This window comes from Protopterus annectens, chromosome 2.part0, assembly GCF_019279795.1.
Source record: "Protopterus annectens isolate FY-2018-M chromosome 2.part0, PAN1.0, whole genome shotgun sequence".
NCBI lineage: Eukaryota > Metazoa > Chordata > Ceratodontiformes > Protopteridae > Protopterus > Protopterus annectens.
Genome location: NC_056728.1, coordinates 193,873,496 through 193,892,423, shown reverse-complemented (window position 1 = coordinate 193,892,423; position 18,928 = coordinate 193,873,496). Strand labels below are relative to the sequence as shown.

At 42.3% G+C, this 18,928-nt stretch overlaps 1 protein-coding gene across 1 annotated transcript in view; it reads left to right on the top strand.

Annotated features, from left to right (window-relative positions):
• The window catches only part of EPB41L5 (erythrocyte membrane protein band 4.1 like 5), a gene marked incomplete in the record, with an annotated part of 2,576,260 nt that overhangs the window by 164,174 nt on the left and 2,393,158 nt on the right, over window positions 1-18,928 (top strand). The window contains 1 exon segment of the mRNA XM_044060661.1: window positions 1,116-1,220. Within this exon segment, the coding sequence (XP_043916596.1) occupies window positions 1,116-1,220 (105 nt within the window).

Genomic DNA, 18,928 nt, shown 5'->3' with positions numbered 1-18,928 from the left:
GCCTTAAAGAACTTTGTTTTCAGTTGGACGTGCCTTGTGTGCCAAGCCTGCATTCTCTCCGTATGTGGACACCAGGAATTTGTGAACGTCTCTAGTTTTCTCCCACTTTCCAAGCAGTGTCCTAGGTTAAATGGTGATCCTTTAAATTGCTTTTATGTACACATGCCTTGTGCATGTGTGTTGTCTTCTGAGATGGTCTGATGCTCCATGGGGATTACTCTCACGCTGATACATCCACTGAGTGTAGGATAGGCCTTGGTTTCACAGAAACCATGAATGGATTAAGTGGGTAATGGGAGAATGAATGAAAGATGCACATTTAGTTATTAGAAGGGTTCATTCAGGGATGTATGTCATTTCAAAAAACTCTGATATAAAACTGGTCTGATGGTTTTCGTGTTCTATGTTCAGAGTAACTAGGAAGTCAAATGCCATGATTTTTATTTCAAGTCTAAACATGCTTTTAACAGAAACTACTACTCTTGAGTGTTTCCACATGAAATGCTGATCATGAAGATTTTCTTTACTCACTGTGAGTCTGCAGTTCGTTGACCAAACTGAAGGAATGGATTGCTGAAGGGGAGATATCCAATTTATAGGTTCATAGGTGGTACTGGGCTATCTGCCCGAAGACATATATTAGCCCGGCCACATTGTGCGGTATTCACCGCCCCTTTAGTAGTTCCCTAGACCCTTGTATTAGGAGCTAGTACCCTTAGCCCCCTATCTAGTAGTGCTGTAGGTGTGATCCCCGGTGTGAACTTGTTACCCATCCACTCATCAAGGTTCCTCTTGAAGAGTGATAGTGAGGGGCTCTGTCTTATGTAGTATCCTTCCTTCCCAAAAAGCTTGACAAAGGCCAGGGCACTAGATTGTCGCTGTTGAAGTGACACCCCAACTCCATGTGCAAAAATGGGAAAAGGGGTTGAGGATGGATGGATGGATTATGACAAGTATATTTAAAATGTGTTGAAAAAATGTGAGAAACTTTATGATTTGGTTTGTATTTAAAAATATTGTGTAGAAAGGCAGGTATTTGTGATGCATGGAATCATTAGAACAAAGTAAATATGCAGGACAATGATACTGTTCTCACTGCATGTCTCTTGTTTCAGAAAAAAGCCAAAGGCCAAGAGCTGTTTGATCAGATAATGTACCATTTGGACTTGATAGAAAAAGATTATTTTGGACTCCGGTTTATGGATTCTGCTCAAGTGGCGGTAAGTGGTTGTTTCGGTTTGCTTGTCCTTTTGGGTATTGTAAAACTAAAATTCTGAAAAAAAAAGTTTTACTCTGTAATTGATGGATGTTTACTCAAATTTCAGGGTGAGGTCAATGTAAATGGACTGAAATTTAGTAGTTGCTACAGCACCTTATACTGGAACATTGTAGGTGTCTTTAGGTCTGCAAACAGAGGTCATTCAGCATTTTATGAACTGCATTTGATTATTGAATGCAACTATGGAATTCTTATTATTTAAAACAAAATAAGCACCTTAAAAAGACATTTTTGGCAAGTTGTCTAAAAATAAATGTGGTGTGCAAACTCAAAAACCGAGCTGCACACTTTTGATAATTTTTAACTATGTTGACGTTTATAGTGGCCTGGAAGCCAAAACGTTATCTGTTCGCATTTTTTTTAACTTGTTCTAGTACTTTAATTTTGTAGATTTACTTAGTTATGGGAGAATTGTGAATTACTGCAAGATCTGAGAGTTGTTTATACATTGTACTACACCTCTGTCTCCATAAGTAGAATTACTTGTAAATGTTAATGATTTGTATTTTTTAGTCTGTTTGGGACTTTAGGGTTATAGTTTCATTCACAGTTGTTGGAAAATTATGAACTACTGCAGGATCTGAGCTTCATTTAGTCATTTATTTCTGCATTTTTCCATAAGCAGTGTTACTGGTAAATCTCTGCCTAGTCTGGTGCCTTAGACTGCAGTTTGGATTGTAATAGTGGCAGTGTTGTAATTTTTGTTGCAAGATTTGTGCTTCTACAGCTGTTTGTGTTCCAGTTTTGCTGCTAGAGTCTTTATTCTGCTTGTCATTTGCAGGTTTAAAGTTGTATTCCAGTGCTTTTGTGTTTGTTACATTGCTGCTTTTTTCCTCTTCGTGTGTCTGCCCCAGCCCCAACTGGTACATTAAGTACTGCTATCCCTGCTGCTCCCTACTGTTTGTATCACTAGGTTGCAGTATTCCCTTCTCCACTGTAAAAGGTTCATAGATTCATAGGTAGGTACAAGGCTATCGGCCCCAGGGCCTAAGTAAGCCCAGCCAACAAGGTTCCCTGGCTTACGTCACCCAAGAAAGTTAATTTCCTGTGCCCCTGTCGGGCAGAGCCACAGAAGTGATCCCCGGGGTGCATTTCCTATTTCCCATTCACTCATCAAGATTTTTCTTGGAGTGCTAATGAGGAACTTTGCTTGATATAGATGGGTAGCTTGTTCAGAGTATAGGAAGTCTCTGGGACAGGAATATATCCCTCCAGATAGAAGTTTTTCTGAAATTCTAATCTACCTGAGGTAATTGACCTGTTGCTGAGAGTAATAGGACTTAAAACTGTGATTTGCTGCAGGTTCTGAAGCCACAGAGCCTCCACTATTTGTTTTATTTGATTGGATCCCTCTCTAGCTAATCTGCTATAACTAGCAGAGTGTTACATCCACTAGAGTGTTCTGTTCAAGACTCTGAGAAGCATGGAAAACCTTGAACTATGAAAAAGAGAAAGAAAAAAGCTGCCCCTGCAGCATTGATTGACTTTAATAATTGGCTTAGTTTCTGGTGTCATTTTAAAAGGATGCAAAATCTGTACAAATTGATAAATCCAGGTCTGATGCTCAGGTAACCTGTATCAAGAGCAAATAAAGTCATGGTCTGTTGCTTTTCAGGGGCTAGGATCCACCACATTACGCATGCAGTCAGATCACTGGACCACAGTTACCAGTATGACTCCGTCGTAGCCCATGTGGGAGTAAATGACCTGAGACATACCTCCATAGACTATATGAAGAGAAACATCATGGAGTTGTTGGAATATGCGTCTCAGGCTGGTATGAGCCTAGCATTGAGAAGAATTTTACCTTCTCCAAGGATGATGCCACAATACTAATAAAATATGATTGACTTTAATAAATGGCTTGGTTTCTGGTGCCATTCTGAGGGAGTGCAGTATTTGTCAGCATGGAAGGAGATGCTCAACAGACCACGCTGCTTTGTCAGGCATAGTCAGCACATCTCCCCTCTAGGCTTTTGAATATTAGCTAAAGCATGGCCTTCCTCCATAGGGCCTTTTTTAGGCAATGCCAAACTAAAAGTACTTTCCACATAGAAAATCAAAGCCAAGAAAATCTTAAATGTATTACTGCTCAATGCTAGGAGTCTAAACAGAAAAACTCCACTCCCTAGCAGCTCTCTCTACCCTAGAGAATGCTGACGTCTGTGCAGTCACTGAGACATGGTTTAAAGCCGTGGAGAGCACACCAACAGTGCAAGGTTATAATGCATTGCACACCTTTAGGCTAGCTACTTCACAGGCAGGAACTAAAGTTGGTTGTCGCTGTTTACATAAAAAAATATATATGTACTTCAAAGCTGGTCAAACAGGACAATGCACTTTAGCTGCTTCATGTTCAGCTCACCATAGGCAAAATCCAGTACCACTTCCTTGCGAGCTGTAGGTCCCCCTCTTTAACCCAGGAAACCCATACCATGTATTTAAACTTTTTAGAAACACTACCCATCCAACCCAGTACCATATTCATGGGTGACTTTAATTACCCTACTTTTAACTGGGAATCCTATACAACATGAAACCTGCATACACTGAGATTCCTGGATTTTGTAAACACAAACTCTCCAAACCAAATAGTCGGTACACCAACCAGGGGTGCAAGCATACTGGATCTTGTCCTTACTAATGTGGGAGAATGCTGCACACCCCCTACCGTAATGCCTTCCCTGATAAGGTCAGACTACAAAATGGTGTCCATTGAAGTAAAAATAAAACCTGGACCCCCAACTAAACCTGGTATATTCAGAAACTACTCTAAGGCTAACCTCCTGTAATTAAATGAGAACCTGGCAAAATGTCAAGCCCCCATAAACCCTGAGAACACTGCTGCCTATGCAGAACTGTTCACAGAAACCCTGTACAAGCATGTTAATAGCTGCATAGAGGCAGCTGTACCCACCAGGAAGAATTACAGAACTAACTCAAACAAGCCACCCTGGTGGAACCACAAAATCAGTAGGCTGTATAACAGGAGGAAGAAAAGCATGGCAATATTTAGGAGGTGCAGCACCCAGCAGGATAAAAGCAATCTCATTAAACTAAACAAATAACTCAGAGGAAAAATAAAGTCTACCAAAGCCAAAGTTACGGTAAGTTTGGCCTCCCAGGCCAAGGTCAACCGCAAAGAATTCTTTAGCTATGTCTGCAGCCTCAAAGGCAATACACAGTTGTGTGCAGAGCTCATTGTACATGGAGCCACATATACTGATCCAAAAGATATAGCAAACCTCCTAGCTGATAAGTTCAGCTCCAGCTTTACCCCTGTCTCCCCCTCATCCTTCCCTCAGGAAATATCAAGTACAACTCCCCCTACTATCACTAGGGAACAGGTCCTTAATGCTCGCTGTAAGACCAAGACCACAGCATCAGTGGGCCCTGACAGTATCCCAGGATGCCTTCTAAATAGTGTGAACCATGACCTATCGGGGCCTCTGGAATTACTGTTTAACTGTAGCCTCCAAGCAGGCTTCATGCCTCATTAAAGGTGGAAGGCAACAGTCATCCCTCTGCACAAAGGTAGGCCATGTACAGACGCTGGAAACTACAGACCCATAATTCTCACTAGTCTTGTATGTAAAGCCATGGAAAGAATTATCATGGAGATGATCGGTAGAGATGTAGTAAACCTCCAGATACTGCACCCAACCCAGTTTGGTTTCATCAAGGGTAGATCATGCCTACTCAACCAGGTGGACGACTTTGAGAAGATCACCAAAGCAATGGATGAGGGCAAAATCATTTACAGTGTCAAGGTATTTGACACAATACCTCACTCTGGCATTATTGACAAACTCAAGAGGTTAGGTACAAAAACCTGCGTCACCCAGTGGATAGCCAAGTGGCTCAGACAGGACCCAGGAAGTTAGAATTGGGGAGTTAACCTCTACAAAGAAGCCATTGACAAGTGGAGTCCCTCAGGGATCAGTCCTTGGAAGTCTCCTATTTGGGATTTACTTCTCAGAAGTCAAGGCCAATGTCAGTGGTCTCTGGCTGGCTGAATTTGCAGATTGCAAATTAGGAGAGGTTGTTGAATCTCGCACTGACACAAATGTTCTCCAGGAAGGGCTGATACAGACAAACAACTGGTGTCAGAGCCATGGACTAAAACTCAATGCTACAATTGTCTCATGTACACAGACAACCCTCTCCTCCTCACAACAAACACAAATACATGTGAGAGATGCAACTACATAGCCAAACTGGAGGCTGAACTCTCTCAACTCAGGACTGGCAAGACCAGACAGGAGGAGAAGGTAACAACACACACACCAAACCCAGTCCCACATAGACCTACCACAACTGCAAACCAAACACACAAAAACACAAAGACATACTTGGTGGCTCTAACAAAAAACTTACCAAAACAACAGAGGCTCCCAAAGCAGACACCCAAAAATCCACCACCTCAAAACATAACACATGCATCACATACTTCAATAAATCAGTGTGTCAAACAATCACAGCCCTTAAGGCCAAACACCATGCCTGATACACTAGTAATAGGTGACTCTATAGTCAGACACACTGACGTTCCGCTTACCAGGCTGAACAAGGAGAGGGTAACAGTGAGCTGCTTATCGGGAGGTAGGATCCGCCACATAACACACGCACTCGGGTCACTCCAAAGCAAGTATAAATATGACTTCGTCATTGTCCATGCTGGCGTGAATGACCTGAGACGTACCTCCCTGGACTACATGAAAAGAGACATAGAGGAGCTCTCTGATTATGTAGCCTAGGCTGGTATGACCCTGACCCTGAGCAGCGTCTTGCCCTCACCAAGAATGATGTCACAATACAAAGACAAGATGACCAGCTTTAATAATTGGCTCAAATACTGGTGTCATTCTAGGGGGATCCAATGTCTGTCTGCTTGGGATGAATGCTGGACAAGCCACGCTGCTTTGCAAGGGATGGCTTGCATTTGTCACCACTGGGCTTCCGGATATTGGCTAAGGCTCTTGCCTCCCCCATAGTGCCTTTTTTAGGCAAGGCTCAAAAGACAAACCCACCTCCTTAGAAAACAAAAATGGAAAAAAATTAAGGGTAATGCTGCTCAACGCCAGAAGTCTAAATCTTAAGATGCAGGCTCTTGAAGCACTCCTCAGTATGGAGGACATCGATGTCTGTGCAGTAACTGAACTGGTTCAAGGCTCCTGAGAGCACCCCAGCGCTACCAGGCTATACCTCGTATCATGCTTTTCGGCCCCAAAACTCGGGCCAAACCAAAAAGGAAGGGGGAGTGTCCATATTCATCAAGGACACCCACACCTCCAGGTTAGTGACAACACATGAAGCATCAGAGACCATCCAGGTGCAACTAACAGTAGGCAAAACTGCTGTACAACTGGTAGCATGTTACAGACCACCCTCCCAATCTCAGGAACCCCACTCAGCCTTCCTGAAGACATTGGAGGATATGAATATCTCACCAAACACCATCATATTGGGAGACTTCAACTACCCTAACATAGACTGGGTGCATTATTCTAGCCCAAACACCCTAGCCCAAAGGTTCCTGGAATTCATAAATTCAAACGCAATGGAACAGCTAGTCACCTCTCCCACAAGGGGAGATAATATACTAGACCTGATCATCACAAATGTGGGGACAAAGTGCTCCACACTAGAAGTATATCCATCACTAGTGAGATCTGACCACAAACTAATCACCCTGGATATACATATCCCACCTCCACCCCCAACACAAAAGACTAGTGAAAAACTTCTCAAAAGCCGACTTTACACTTCTTAAAACTGAGATGGTATCCTTTAAGCCCACTGGGACAGTGGAAACCACATCCCACAATGCAGAATCATTCACAAATGCTTTCTATGGACATCTCCAAGAATGCATGGATCATGCAATCCCAAATAAAACAAAGACCTTCTCCACCAAGGGCAGGCGTCCTGTCTGGTGGACCCCAGCCATAAACAAATTGTATAACAAAAGGAAGCTACTGCACGACAGAGCAAAATCCCATAAAGAGAAGGCATCTCTGATCAGCACTAGTAGAAAGCTACGTTCTCTCATAAAAACATCCAAGGCCAACTTTGAGAAAAATCGCTATGGACACTAAAGGTAACCACAAGGCTTTCTTCAGCTATGTTAGAAACCTGGGCGGAAACCCTCAGATATGTTCAGAGTTAGTTCACAATGGCAAAAAATACACTGAACCCACAGATATTGCCAACATTCTGGCAGACAGGTTCAGTGCAAATTTCTCCCCTCCCTCACCCCCAAAAGAAGAAATACTTATCCCAGCTGAGTGTAACCTCCCTGTCATCTCAGATGTCCAGGTGAGAACCGCCTTCAGCAAAGCTAAAAACACAGCATCAATGGGACCTGACGGTATCCCGGGTTGCGTGCTACGTGAACTCCAAGAGGAGCTAAACCCGCACATAAAAATGCTATTTAACCTTAGCCTTACTACAGGATATGTACCTGAAAATTGGCGTACAGCAACAGTAGTCCCACTCCACAAGGAGGCACCTCTACTGACTCTGGTAACTACCGCCCCATAAGCTTAACCAGCCTGGTCTGCAAAGCTATGGAAAGAATCATTATGGAACTAATAAACAGAGACATTAGGGACTTACACACACTTGATCCCACCCAGTTCGGCTTTGTAAAAGGCAGATCCTGCCTTTTAAACCTGGTTGACATTTTCGAAACAGTCACTAGCGCCATTGACGAGGGCAAAGCAGTCCATACAGCCTACCCGGACTTGGCTAAAGCTTTCGACACAATACCCCACTCTGGCATCATAGACAAGCTCAACAGCTTAAATGTAAATCCATATGTCACAAGATGGGTGGCAAACTGGCTAAAGGATAGAACCCATAAAGTCAAAATCACTGGAGCCATGTCAGACTCAAAGCCAGTGACAAGTGGTGTCCCACAGGGCTCTGTCCTGGGACCCCTCTTGTTCGGCATTTATTTCTCAGATGTGAAAGCAAACATGGGAGGGTTGTGGCTGACAAAGTTCGCAGATGACTGCAAACTAGACACCATAGTCGATACACCAGCTGAGACATACATCCTACAGAAAGGCCTCACTGAAATGGACAACTGGTGCCGGAGTCATGGCCTTAAACTAAATACCAAAAAATGTATAGTCATCCCCTTTGGGAAAAAGTGCCCACAAATTATCACATAGGCGGTAACCCACTGAGTACGGAAAAAATAATCAGAGACCTGGGGACCCAAGTCGATAGTGACCTCTCATTTGACACCCACGTTGCCAAAGTGGTTAGAAAGACTTTCTACCTTGCCCACCTTATCATGAAGGGATTCACATCCAGATCAAAGGAGGTCATTGTGCCCCTGTACTCCTCCCTTATCAGGCCCATGATTGAGTACAATGCCCCATTTGGTATGTACCTCACCCGGCACTTGCAACAGCTAGAGAGACCCCAAAAGTACCTCACCAAGAGGATCAAGGGTCTCCAACATATGTCATATGCTGCCAGACTAAAGAAACTCAACTCTATTCAGTAGCATACCGCCTACTCAGAGGTGATCTGTGCCTGAAGTACAAGGCCATGTCCAATCAGGAATTGATGGACATGCTCCACCTCAAAAAATCCAAATCCATCAGAACCACGAGAGCTAAAGATTTGAACCTCAGCACAAATATGAATAGGACATGCTGGAGGGACAGATTCATAACTCAGAGGCTTCCCATACTCTGGAACAGAATCCCAGTTCATGTTAGGCAGAGCCCCTCACTGACTCTCAAGAGAAATCTTGACGAGTGGATGGGAGATCGTACCCCAGGGGTCATCTCTGTGTCACTACTAGACAGAGGCACAGTAAACTAATTCTGTTATGTAAGGGGGTCTTCACTGTGTCACTACTAGCAGAGGCACAGTATTCTAAATCTATTCTGTACACTTTTGTACCATTACATGGGGTGGCGAAAGCCACATCACTATGGTAAGGCTTATAAATGCTCCAGGGCAGATAGCCTAGTACCAAACTATGAAACTATAAATGCCAAGAAATGCATAATAGTATCCTTTGGGAAGTCATCCATTCCTGATGAATATCATATTGACAACATACCCCTTACAGTTGACCCAGTAGTCGGGGACTTAGGGGCACACACAGTAATCTAGCCTTTGACCGTCAGGTGTCTGCAGTGGTGAGGAAAGCATTCTGTGTTGCGCAACTTATAAACAAAGATATTACATCCAAGTCCAAGGAAGTCATTGTTCCACTGTATTCGGCATTCATCAGACCTGTGATGAGTACAGTGCCCCCTTTGGTATGCACCTAACCAGGCATATCCAACAACTGGAACTTCCGCAGAGGTTCCTCACTGAAAGAATACAGGGCGCAAGTAAAATGTCGTATGCAGACTGCCTCAAGGCCCTATCTCTGTATTCTGTCTTCAGGGTTTTGAGGGGAGATGTATGCTTGGCATGTAGGGCATTTTCAGACTCCACTCTGATGGACCTCCTGCATATCTATGAAACAAACTGCACCAGAATAACCCGTTTTAAAGACTTAAACCTTGCCTGTGATATAAATAGGACCTGCTGGAGAGATGCATCCCAGAGACTACCCTGTCTATGGAACAGGCTCCCCTTCCTTGTGAAGCAGAGTTCCTCCCTAACCCAATTCAAGAGCAACTTGGACAATTGGATGAGAAACCGGAAATTCATCCCTGGTTTGGCACCTATGTCTCTAACGGACACAGGTAACCTGTAAATGGTTCATCTCCCAGGCCCATGCTTACACTTATCAAGGGTATCAGAACTTGTCAGAGATTTGGGATGCATGGCTAAGCTTAAAAAGGCTCTTGTGGTCATTAGCTTAGTAAACTCCTATGAACATTCTGAGCTGCAGTACATCGCTGACCAAATAACTAACAATTTCCCCATGCCTTAGTAATAAGTCCAACCAAATAGTATCCTAAACAAACCAAACGTCTGAAGTTGTTAATCTTTTTCCATTCATCACTGATGTGTATGGTTCCGAACTCTCGGAACAGAGTCGGCCAAATACCAAGCTAGCGTACACCAAACTCTCAAGCCACACTACTACTCACAGTACCCTTCATCCCATACCTCATTTGCCGCACAGCCATATAGCAGTGTTTTCACCGCTAAGTAGTTTTGACTTGGTGTGTATTTCTCCAGTATTTTTTCTACTTGTGTCTTTCTCATAGTCTAGCTCTACCCACAGGTATTCCTTTTTTGTACCATTGTTGGTATTTTCTTGCCTTTCTTTACTTTTTACCACCATCGTGGTATTTCTGCATACCATTGCTGGGTAGTCTTGCCTTTCTGTCCCTCTCTCCTTTTGTCTGAGTGAGTGCAAGTATGTCAGAGAAAAAGGGTACTTCGGGTTTTAAACATTGCACATCGTGCAGTGGTAAATTACCGAACAGCGACTTGCATTTTAAATGCGTTTATTGTTTGGGCATTTCGCACCTTTCTGCGACTCCCCCATGTGATATTTGTGCAAGTTTTAGTTAACTGATGTTGAATGAATGGTACAACAAATTTATTCTGAAAGGATTGATTTCCTCTCCTTTCTCAGAGGCTATAAGTCAAGGACAAGAAGCGTTCCTGCTCAGACCCCTCTTCTAGTGACAGGGGCAAGACCCATCGATCTAAGGCCTGTAGATCTTCCTCTGAGCATCGGCTCGCTGCCTTGGTGCCACCGATTTTGGCGCCAAGCGCAGTTTCTAGGAAGTCTGAATTGTCGATTCCGGGCTCAGCACCAACTACTAAACCGCTGATTACTTCGGTTCTGTCCAGTCTGGTTTTGGACTCCTTGGCACTGACCTCACCTTTACAGATACCGGCTCCGACTACCTCTGATCCAATTTTGACTACTACGATTGTGACTTGGGCTCCGAGCCCCATCTCGGTGCCAACCTTACCATATGCAGTTCAAATCAGAATCCTCAGCTCCATTGAGTTCCTTACCACGGACCAGATATTCATCTTCTGTGGACCCGTTTGCCAGACAAGCCTACAGTCCTTTTCTGGACCGGCCTGAATCCCCTTCCGGGATATCTGTTAGGTCTGCCAGGAGTGTTTCCGAAATAGACATTGTTCGTCTCGTTGATCAGGTACTGACTGCAAGAGGAATCTCCAGACCCTGTTCCGCTCTGCGTGTTGAGATTTTTCCTCCTTCGCCTTTGTATTCTCCTGCTGGGATCCTTCAGTTCCAAGGCCACCTTGCCCGTTGCTTTCAGTGGGACCCCTTCCTTCGGCACAGACTATTATGATGCCTGAAGCATCTAAGCCCTGGTGGGTGTCAGTTCCAACAGCATCCCACCTTACTCAATCCCTTGATTTGGGGGTGAAATACTGTGTTCTGGCACAGACGGTCCATTTGGTTTCCATGTCTAATCAGAGTGTTATATCCGCACCAAACCTTTCTCAAACTCCAGTCTCAGAGGTGGGCCATTCGGAGTGGGGTGTGACCCCGGTTCCGATTCAGTCCTCTTCGGGTGGGCCCGCCTTCCGGATTATGGAAGGGGCACTGGCGGCTAGCAATCCCCCTCCATCAGCTCTGCCTTTGGTTCCCCCTTAACTCAGCCATCGCCGGCCCTTAGCAGGGGACCATTGATCCAAAGCACCCCCCCTTTCCGGATGTATTCCACTCCACCAAGTAAACTGCTGCTGGACAAGGAATGACCAAATGTGAGGAATGTTCCTGGTGCCACAAGGTTCAAGTGGCTAACAGTTTCATAGTGAGAGACACAACACATTATATTACGTGAATTGTAAATACAGTTGTTCCAAAGCAGTAGTTTACTTGGCATTCTGCTCTTCCTGCCAGTGTTTCTACATTGGGAAAATGGAACAGAAACTCTGGCAGAGAGTTTATGAGCACAAATATGCTGTAGAGACAAAATCAGAATAATGCCTTGACTAAACACATTAATTGTAAGAGTGAACACAAGTTTAGCTTCATGGCTATAGATTCAGTACTTACACAGGATAACGAGCCATGGGGGCTACTTTTAGAGAGAAAAGAGCTCAGGTGGCAAATCCGATTACAGGTGGATAGTTGGCCAGATCTGAATGAGCGTAACTCAATAGCCCCTGTGTTGAAGTTAAAAGCTCTTGAAAGGAAACAAGTGATGGCAGTATCAGCTAGTTAAGTTATTTAAATATATACATTTTTTCTATACAAAGTTTACTTGATGCAAGTATATTTTATATATTTTCAAATATTTATTGTATTTAACCATTTGTATTTGCATATATTTATAAAATAGGTGTAGTCAGTCATTTTTAAGCTATGTTCTTATGAGATGTTAAGTTATTGGAATTACATGTAGTTTTTTAACACTAAAACTCAGTTTATAAAGATGCTTATTGGAAAAAAGTTTTTAACATGGGTTTTGGACTGTTTACATAAGAAGTTAAATGAATTTTACTTTATAGTTACTCAGTTTATTTATAAATTCAATAATTATAAATAGTAGTAGGCAGATGCAGTTAGAATGAATAGGTGCTTCTGTTTTTATGTATATGTGATGGATTTTTAAATTCTATTAATATTAATGAGTTGTTTAACCAATCAACGCTAAGGGCTGTTTATAAAGGAAGTGAATGTGAAACTAACAGTTGTCTGATGAAGTTTAGCACTTTGTTTAAACGAAACGCTAACAGGATATCTCATTTTAAAGAATAAAGGATTTGTGTGAATTTCCAGCATCATGGGCTTCTCTTTCATCTAAATTTGCTGCCAGTCAAGTCCATGAACTGCCTTTTTTATTTTATTCAGTTTTCAGTGTTTTTTTCTGTTTCTTAAATTTGCCTAAATTTCAGAGGCCGCCATACTGCAACACAGTTGCAAGACACACTCAGCAAGTTGTCTCCCTTCTCACATAGCACATTAGGCAGATCTCTACCAACCAAACTTTGTAGTTTATTAGGGATATACCATTGTAAGAAAAGAGTGACAGTTGTTTGCCTGGTGCTAGGATCTGTCACATCATACTTGCAGTCAGGTCATTGAGCAACAAGTACCAGTATGATTCTGTCATAGCACATGTGGGTGTCATTGACTTGAGATGTACTTCCCTGGAGTATATGAAGAGTGACTCGATGTAGCTATATGACTGAGCATCCCAGGCAGGTGTGAGCCCAGCATTGAGCATTATCTTGTCTTCTCCAAGGATGATGCCAAAATGCGAGCAAAAAAAATTGACTTTAATAATGGTTACGTTTTTGATGTCAGTCGAAGGGAGCCCAGTATTTGTCAACCTGGTTGAAAACCATCAGCAGACCACTCTGTTTTGGCCAGGATGGCCAGTATCTGTCGTCTCTAGGGTTTTGATTATTGGCAAGGAGATTGTTCACTCCATGCTGCCTTTTAGGCAATACTGACCTGATAAACTTGTCAACATAGTGAAACAAGCAAGGAAAATATAAAGTTATGATCAATGCTTGGAGCCTAAGCATGAAACTTCCCTCCCTGTAAGCCCTCTTCATCCCAGAGGATGTAGACATCTGTGTAGTGACTGAGATGTGGTTTAAAATGGAGGAGTGCTACGGCTGTACAGGGCTATAATGCATTCCGTATGTTTAGACCAGCTGCTGTGCAGGAAGAGTAGAGCAGGTGGAGGTGTCCCAGTCTTCATCCAGAAAGATACTCTCATCAAGACTGGTAAACAAATGCATGAAGAGCTCTTCATACCCAATTAACTATTATTAGCTATTAACGATTAACTATCAGTTTCCGCACCATATATTAGCTAGATATAGAACTTCATCAATGATCCAAGAAGGCCACCACTCGTATCTACAGGAACTGGAATCGCTCAGTATTAAACCCAGTACATTTTCCTGGGTGATCTAAACTGCCCAACTAAAGACTGAGATTTTTGGACTTTGTCAGTACAAATGCCTTGGAACAGTTAAAGTAACTGCAAGGGGGGAACAACATCATAGGTCCATAGATTAGAACTAGGCTAACTGCCCTTGTGAGCTATTTCAAGCCTAGCCAATTACACCATGTGAGAATCAAACCCTGCACCTTGTGAATGCTGTCCTTGCATATGGGATGGTACAAATGTCCCGTATTAGTGTTTTCATCACTTGTTAGGTCTGACCATAAAGCAGTCTAATTTGAAATAGAGTTGAAACCAGAGCCTCCTTCCATCCAAGGTATGTCAACAAATTTCTCTAAGACAAACTACCCACTTCTAAGTGATTATATTAGCATACCCAGTTAACTCCACTAAATATGCAGAAATGTATACCACCACAGTACGTCAGCATGTTAACAGCCGCTTAGATATAGCGGTACTCTGTAGAAACAAGTGCAGGCCAAACTTCAGCAACAAACCCCCCCTTGGTGGAACCATATCAACAAGGAAGAGTAATTCCAAAATAACACCCTTGTCATTGAAGTAAACAACCCATTAACTAAATAAAGTACATCAAAGCTAAGTTTCAGACTAAAATAGCCACCCAAGCCAGACTGTCACAAGGCATTTTTTTAGTTATGTGCGTAATGTCAGAAACACAATGCAGCAATGCGCTGAGCTGATTGTGAGCGATGTTATCTACACTGAGACTGAAGCGATAGCCAACGTACTGGGCTGATAAATTAAACTCAAACTTTACCTCTCCGCCTATTCCACAAAGATGTACCTGAAATTGACTTGCCTTCAGCTATCACAGAAGGCCATGCCTTGAATGCACTATCAAAAGCTAAAAATATTGCATAGATGTGGCCAGACAATATCCCTGGATGCAGTGTAAATAGCATGAAGCATGATTTAGCTGCTCCCTTAACAGCACTTTTCAACATCAGCTTCCATACAGGTTTTGTACTAAGCAGATGGAGAGCAGCTATAGTCATTCCCCTGCTGCATAAGGGATGGCATTCCACAGATCCAGACAGTTGCACACCCATACGTCTGACCAGCCTCTTATGCAAAGCTATGGAAAGCCTGATCATGGAACTAATCAGTAAGAGCATGGGAGCCTTCAAACACTGGAACAGTTTCAATTTGGACTTAAGGGAAGGTCATACATATTAAACTGGAGGACTTCTATGAAAAAGTCAACAAAGGAATGGATGAAGTTAAAAATGGTACACTCTGCATACCTTGACTTTGGCAAGGCTTTTGACACCATCTCCCATTTTGGCATAGTAGAAAAGCTAAATAAACTGGGAATAAACTCCCATACTTCACCCACTGGATTGCCAGCTGGCTCGCAGACAGCTGCCCTTATTTTTATCTTCAGTTTTCTGTCTGAACAGAGACGAGTCACCAATTGAGTCCAAGGTTTTGTGCTGGGACCTCTCCTGTTTGACATCTTGTCTGACGTAAAAGCCTGTACCAAAGGGTTTTGGTTTACTAAGTTTGTAAATGACTAAAAGCTTAAGAGCAGTTGTTGAATCCCCAAATGACCTGGCCATTCTACAGGAATGTTTGTCCCAAACAACTGTTAGCAGGATCATGAAATGAAACTAAATGCCAAAAAGTGCATTATTGTATCATTTGGGAAGTCATCTATCCCAGGGGAACTGCCACATTAACAATGCAGTCCTAAGTGTTGACCCAGTTCGAGATTTGGGAATTGATTTGGATAGAGAACTGACTTTCAGGCAGCGTTTGTCCGCTGTTGTAAGAAAGCCTTTCTATATTGTTCAGCTTATAAACAAAGGGATTCCAACTAGATCTAAAGATGTCATTGCCCCCCCTCCCCCCCTTTTACTCAGCCCTCCTTAGGCTAGTTTTTTGCCCCTTTGTCATGCATATGTCCAGACGCATGCAACAAGAGGGACATCCACAGAGATACCTTACTAAAAGGATACGAGACGTAAACAGTTTGTCCTATATGGATAGATTCAAACCGTATTATTGTACTTGGTATCCTACAGACTGATAAGATGTGACCTGTGCTTGGCATACAGGGCATCCTCTGACCCAGTACTAATGGACCTACTACTAATTGGCAAGTCAAATGGCATCAGAATTACTTGGTACAGAGATCTAAACCTCTTCTGAAACATCAACAGAATGCTTTGGAGGGACAGTTGTACCTTGCAGAGGATACCACTGCTCTAGAACAGACTCATATCCACATAAAGCAATGTTCATGTCCAATTTCAAGCACAGCTTGGACCCATGGATGTGAAACAAAATTTACCCCAGACTGCCCCAGTACTGTTAATAGACGAAGGCAAGTCCTAAATGCTTTACACCATGCATGGGTCCCCTCAAATTATCTATGGTATGAACGCAGTTATTCTCAGTAGGAGTAAGATATTACATATTGACTATGGGATGGGATAGATTAAGTCAAGCACCAAAAGGGAAAATATTTAGTGTCCCGCAAGAGCAGCTAGCCTAGTACACTACTTTGAACTTGTGATATTGCAGAACAAATTGGTAGTGTTTTGTTGGTGTATGACATAAATTGTGCCCAAGCTAAAACTGGATTGGTGCAGTACTAGAGGTCACACACTGCTGTGAAAAACTTAGAACAAGAACCGATTCATTGAGAAGCACTATAGCTTTGTGGCCGTTAGCTTAGCTGTTTGGTTTAACTGAAAGATGCTGTATATTTCACTTGCTTTACAGCTGTGTTAATTTCTCGTGACCAATATCTATGTTGCAGTACTTTGTAGTGATAAACCTCTATTTCCACTGTCATTGTTGCATTTATGTAGAAGTTCAGTGCTAAGCAATACAATGTGTATTATGTTATCAGTCTTTATTGCAGTCATTGGTGATTACAAAGCAGTAAAGTAGCCTTCACATTTTTTTTTTTAGTATTCACAGAAACAGAAGAGCGAAGCAGACTGCTGAATTATCTGTGTCTCTACCATCTGTGTTGTATTCTAATCAGATTTTTTAAGTACTCGTACAAAAAAAAGACACAGCTCATAAATTATTCACAAGCCTTTGGACTTTCATATAGACGTTCTTATTTAAAATTTAGAAGTTCCACTTAGCTGTTGTCATCGTGTCTTAACAGGATCTCTGCATTGTATTGTAATTGGATCCAGGGTGCCTGAAGGAGACCTGGTGTTTTTCTCTTTTGTGGTGAGTGAAGTATGCTGCTGTTCTTCTGCCCTTTGCAGATGGGTTTTAAAGTAAAGGTATTTTCTTTCTGTCATACTTAATTCATGTTGTTGCTATCAGATTGCTCATCCCTTTTCTCATCTTTTATCTTTTGCTGCTACTCCTTTAAGGGGGCTGGTCTTTTGGTTAAGCTTTTGCATAGCAGTAGGTTTCATTCCTGATTCACTTGCTGGGTTTGTTACTTGGTGTATAAAGAGGGACAGTCCTATTGATGTCTATACTTTTCTTTGACCTGGTTTCCGGGAATGGTTAGACCTTTCCATAACTTCTATACAGAATTTCTTAATTAACTGAATGCATTTTATGGCAGATGAGTATTGTATAGTTTAGTTTGACCTTAAACACATTTTGTTTTCAAAGCGATGCATTAGGAGAAAGCGGTTCTTTTACTGTAACAAAATTAATTCTTATAGTAAATTCAGTGAGTCAGCTTTGTGTGTTTATTTCCCCAAGACTTGAAAAGTGCGTCTTGCAGCTTTTCTATATTTGTTTGTCCTGAGCAATCTTATTTAATAGGTGGCAGGCTTCCATTTATTTATTTTTTTACTTATGGATTTTGAAGGAAACTTGATTTTGATTTATTAGATTTAAACAAATTTATTGTAACACCGTTTGATAGTTTATATGTAATCAGTTAACACTGGATTGTGTGTTTAGTGTTTGTTGCAGGATGGCTGTGTTGAATCTGTCTTTTCTAAATAATTTTGTATCTGCTGCTTGTATGACGGACTGGCGTTCTGAATATTTCATAACCTGTACAAATTTTCTGCTCCCATTTGGTATCATGTGGGATGGTGTGTTGTCATGGCAAACATTAATAAAAATGAAGTAAAATAACTGATGACAAGAAAACTCTCTGGGATAATCCAGGCTTTACTACAGGTGTGCAGAAAACTGACTCTCGGATATAGGCTTTACCTTAGAAGGTTTGCAGACTGTGGCTTTTCTGTTGCTGATATTTGTCAATTTCTAAACTAAAGTGAGTGAAGCCTTTTTTTTGTGGCTGAGGAAATTACTTAAAGGGACAATCCCAGTGTCTAAAATTCGGGTCCAACTAAAAGTAACAAAAGTAACGCCCACTTTAGCTATGCCACTCGTATTCCCACCCACTTTGTCATTTTTCTTGTAAATTTCCGGTAGTTCTTAAATTCCAGTCTTCTTTTGTCTCCTATTGTCCATTTCAGTTTGCGTTCCTGTCCCATTTGAATCGGATCTTTGTTCCTGTGTAATAAGCAATAAATGATGTTCATCGTGTTGCACTGCTGCAATCATTACACTTGGGTTATCCTGCCGTCAGGCGGTCCTGCAGTCTGCCCGAGTTCCAAAGTCTTGGTCCGGCGTCAGTTGCTGCGCTTCTTCCCTGACGTCAGTGCGCCAGGGGGTATACAAGATGCTTCCGACGCCATTTTCTTCAGTTTTTCTTGCCCCAGATGTCAGGTGCCCCCAATAGGTAGGCAATACATATTGCTAATGAAAAATATACATATAAAATCAAAACAATACCTTCAGTTACAAGCAAATACACCACAAAGGTTGAATAGGATAGAAAGGT